Here is a 5,000-nt window from a genome sequence, read left to right on the forward strand (position 1 = left end):
ACGCCGAAATCTAAAAGAGAGAGACTCTGGTCTTTGTGGCCAAATTACGAAGACTTTTCTCCTGCACGCTCTCCTCAGGCGCCATTACTCGCGTACACCGAACGGAGTATTTGCAGTAAGTGAGAACACGTCCGATGCAGACAGTCTCCTGTTGGCTGCTCGTATTACCGCAGACGAGCGACATCCTCGTGAGGTTTTGGTTTGAGGACTTGTTGGCATCCCAACATCGTAGGAAATGTTTTGGCATGTGCAAAAAAAATAGAAAGTTGGCATTTTACAAAGAGATTATTGCTTCTCATCCATGCATCATAGCTCTGTTAGCACACACACACACACACACACACACACACACACACAGATACAGACACACACACACAGACACAGATACAGACACACACACACACACACACACACACACACACACACACACACACACAGATACAGACACACACACAGACACAGACACACACACACACACACACACACAGATACAGACACACACACAGACACAGACACACACACACACACACACACACACACAGATACAGACAGACACACACACACACAGAGATACGCACACACACACACACACAGATACAGACAGACACACACACACACAGAGATACGCACACACACACACACACACACACACACACACAGATAAACATGCACATACATTCAAACACGCACGCACTCACACACACACGCACGCACACACAAACACACACACACACACACACACGCACAGAGATATGCACAAACATACACACACAGATACACACAAACGCACGCACACAGATACACACACACACACACACACACACACGTGTTAGCAGGGTGTTAGCAGCACTCACCACTAGTTGGCGCAGCAGTAGTTAAGAGAATGCAATGAGGGAAGCAGACTGTGAAGAGAAGGAGAGATTAGTGCGTCAGAAAAACAATCACATTACAACAAGAGGCCAATTAGCTAACGAGGTGATCAGTTAATAATGGCAACACAATGGGATGCTGGGTAATTACACACAGTGACAAAAAAAAAGCTCTTACATCTAATTACAACGAGACAAGTGACATTTGCACAGTTCATTAATAAGAGGCAGAGCAGGAGCAAATAGACGGATCCCTCAGAAACACAAACTGAGAAAATGATGATGCTATTTCTTTCCTTTCACTCACCTTGGGGTGTTCAGATAAAAAAGTAAATGGACAGAATGTCAGAACAAGAAATCACGTGAAAGAGGAATGGACCTGATAGCCGGGGAGCAGATTTTAAAAATTAAAATAAAACTAAGAAGGTTAACAGGTTACATCTCACACACACATAACACATGTCTGACAACATTATGGGATGGATTTCTAAGGAGGTCGACCTTTCTGTTAAAGAGTAAGATCCTTTTTTTAAACATAAAGACATCTGAGAAATTGCATTCGCTAAACCAACCAGACTCCATGTAAATAATTAGTAATTTTAGCATCGTAAAATACACTTCATTCACAGTCGACAGAAACAAAATTAAACTATGAAAAGCTGTTTTGGGTCGTCTTTCCACTTTTCCAACCATCACAACTCTAGTTTTGGTTGAAATTTACACATAGTTTACCGATTTACATGTGAGAATATGTTGGCTCTATACACGCTAAAAGTACTGTTTTTTTAAATGGAGTCTGGTGGATTTAGAGCTAGTGACTTCAGAGCTCTTTCTGGTTAAACAGAAAGGTCTTAAAGAGGTTTTAAAGGTCTATCTCTGTAGGGATCCTTTCATAATGTTGTCAGACACTTAGAATAATAATCTGAGTCTGTCAGCAGCAATAACAGAACTTTTAGTGGACCAAATTGATGATGCACATTTAGGTTACATTGCAGCCCGGTCTGTGGCTGCCGGTTACAGCCTTCACGCCTAATTCTGGACCAGTTTCAAAGATTGTTGTTCCCATCAGTCACTTACACACAAAAACATAGGAAAATAAGGTCCAGGTTTTAAAAAACGGAAGTTACCCTTTAGCTCTTTCTTGGACACTTCTTAGAAGTAAAACAGCATTTAAACATGTACATACTAAATGTTGTGCTATGTGGTTTTTTTTTACTCTCCTCTATTACACAAGACAGCTGTGCCTGTAGACGCTCACAGCTCATTATATTTTGACATTTACATCTTATCCTTCATATAGGATAATATGTATATTATACAACTTAGGTTTTATGTCTTAAATCTAATAAACGTATGATCCTAATTGCTGCAAAATAAGATGTAGACAGTGTAATTGAATAGTGTGTGAGCACATACAAGAGAGCCAGGAAGTGTCGTGCAGAATCATGCATTTTCTTGAAAACCACTGCAGGTCTCAGAGGCACACACACATACACACACACACACACACACACACACACACACACACATACATACACGCACACACACCACAGAGTTGGCAGGAATTTAACTGAAACCGCTGCGGCTAACCTCCTGCGGCTACACACTCATTTACAGCACTTTAAAGATGAGGTACAACTCTATGGACATGGACACACACACACACACACACACACACACACACACACACACACACACACACACACACACACACACACACACACACCCTCTCTCTTTCATGGCAAATACTTAAATATGGTAAGAAAATGGTTGATTGTGTAAACTTGGTTTCAGGTTTTTTAATGTGTCGAGAGAGTCTTTGGTCGTGTGTGTGTGTGTGTGTGTGTGTGTGTGTGTGTGCGCCTGTGTGTGTGTGTGTGTGTGCCTATGTGTGTGTGCGCCTGTGTGTGTGTGTGTGTGTGCGCGCGTGCCTGTGTGTGTGTGTGTGTGTGCGCCAGTGTGTGTGTGTGTGTGCGCGCCTGTGTGTGCGCCTGTGTGTGTGTGTGTGTGTGCGCCAGTGTGTGTGTGTGTGTGCGCGCCTGTGTGTGTGTGTGTGTGTGTGTGTGTGTGTGTGTGTGCGCCTGTGTGTGTTTTACCAGCCAACTGGGTTATTAGAGCAGAGCAGGACTCAGAAAGAAGGTGATTGGTCAGCAGCCAAACTTGTGGCTGGAGTCAATTAACTTACCAGCAGTCAAAATCTACCAGGATTTGGCTGAAGTCTGGTCGTAATTTTCCACCCTGATAGCAAACAGACTGAAGCCTTTAGTACTTAAAGTACTTAAAGTTCCTGCATGGTACAATATGCTGTGTACGGTGAAGTACAGAGAGACATTTGGTCCGTGCGCTCCGCTTCCCGTCACCGAAGGCGTGTGCCGGCTGCAAAGTAACACGCGAGCAGCTCCAAATCACGTTCAACTAATCTCCTCCACCCCTCCACCACCTAGCCCAGGGGTTGTCAAACTTTTTTCAATAACGTACCCCCTTTGAATTGTGTTTTTAAGCCAAGTACCCCCTAACCAGTGCAAAAACATTTCTACATCTATATAAAAACAACAATACAGTCGGCAGTGATCGATTCACTAAACAACAACCTTGTAACTGAAAAACATTTAAATGCTACATTTCAAATGTTCAGAATCCATCACTTACAGTAATTCATTCATTATTACAGTATAATTATTTTATACATATTTTTAAGCATTTTGCAAAAAGTTCATGTACCCCCTGCAGTACTCCAAAGTACCCCCAGGGGTACGCGTACCCCCATTTGAGAACCACTGACCTAGCCTATGCAATAAGAAGCTACTCCTTTTACGTCCGTGTCTTATTCGGTTGCACGTTTTCATACAAAAAAGGAGCTTTACACGCTTTATCAGAGCTGAATATTTGATGACTGCAGTGTTATATTTTATGTAGTCTTGATTTGGGTCTTTACAGTTCTCATTTACTTAGTTAATGTGGTTCTTCACGTTAATTGTAGCACGCCATAGTCAGTGGTGCTCAAGCGTTTTTTAATAACGTTCCCCCTTTGAACAGTGTTTTTAAGCCATGTACCCCCTAACCAGCGGAAATAATTTTTGTATAAAGAGGAAGAATACAGAGCTGTCAGAGATAGATTTACTAAACTACAGCCTTGGTCCTGGAAAACATTTAGATGATGATGGAAAAACCTAGACGGTAGAAAGAAGAAAGGAAGGCAAGAATAGGTCAAAAATAGTAACAAATACTTCTAAAAAACACAGTAGAAAGAAGGAAGGCAACACTAGGACGACAAAAGAGACAAAATATTCAAATAAGCGACAAAAACTTTGAAAAAAAATTAAATAAGAAATGTAAAAAAGTAAGGAAGAAAGGCAAGAATAGGTCAAAACAAACGACAAGACCTTCAAAAACAGAGACAACAACTTTGAAAAAAGCAACAAATTTGGAGAAAAAAGACAGAAGCAACTCCGAACAAAATGAAAAACATTTTGCAAAAAATGTCACGTACCCCCCTGCGGAGGACTGCAGGGGGTACGTGTCCCCCTAGAGGTACTCTGGAGGACTGCAGGGGCTACGTGTCCCCCTAGGGGTACTTTGGAGGACTGCAGGGGCTACGTGTCCCCCTAGGGGTACTTTGGAGGACTGCAGGGGCTACGTGTCCCCCTAGGGGTACGTTGGAGGACTGCAGGGGGTATGTGTCCCTCTAGGGGTACTCTGGAGGACTGCAGGGGGTACATGTCCCCCTAGGGGTACTCTGGAGGACTGCAGGGGGTACGTGTCCCCCTAGGGGTACTCTGGAGGACTGCAGGGGGTACATGTCCCCCTAGGGGTACGTTGGAGGACTGCAGGGGGTACGTGTTCCCCTAGGGGTACGTTGGAGGACTGCAGGGGGTACGTGTCCCCCTAGGGGTACGTTGGAGGACTGCAGGGGGTACGTGTTCCCCTGGTGGTACTTTGGAGGACTGCAGGGGGTATTTGAAATTTTTGCAAAAATGCTAATTTAAAAATATGTCATGCATAATTCCTAAAATAATTGTACTATAATAATGAATGAATTAAATGATGGATTCTAAACATTTGAAATGTAGCATTTACATTTTTTTGGATTGCAATTTTCACGGACCACCTCATAATACACATAATAAAATA

The 5,000-nt window shown here is 42.9% G+C and overlaps 1 protein-coding gene across 1 annotated transcript in view; it reads right to left on the reverse strand.

Annotated features, from left to right (window-relative positions):
• LOC116045384 (adhesion G-protein coupled receptor G6-like) overlaps positions 1-5,000 on the reverse strand; it is a 76,104-nt gene that overhangs the window by 26,417 nt on the left and 44,687 nt on the right. Inside the window, exon 7 of the mRNA XM_035995081.1 lies at positions 855-902. Within this exon, the coding sequence (XP_035850974.1) occupies positions 855-902 (48 nt within the window). The remainder of the gene's footprint in view (positions 1-854; positions 903-5,000) is intronic.

This window comes from Sander lucioperca, chromosome 19 (assembly GCF_008315115.2).
Source record: "Sander lucioperca isolate FBNREF2018 chromosome 19, SLUC_FBN_1.2, whole genome shotgun sequence".
NCBI classification, from domain to species: Eukaryota; Metazoa; Chordata; class Actinopteri; order Perciformes; family Percidae; genus Sander; species Sander lucioperca.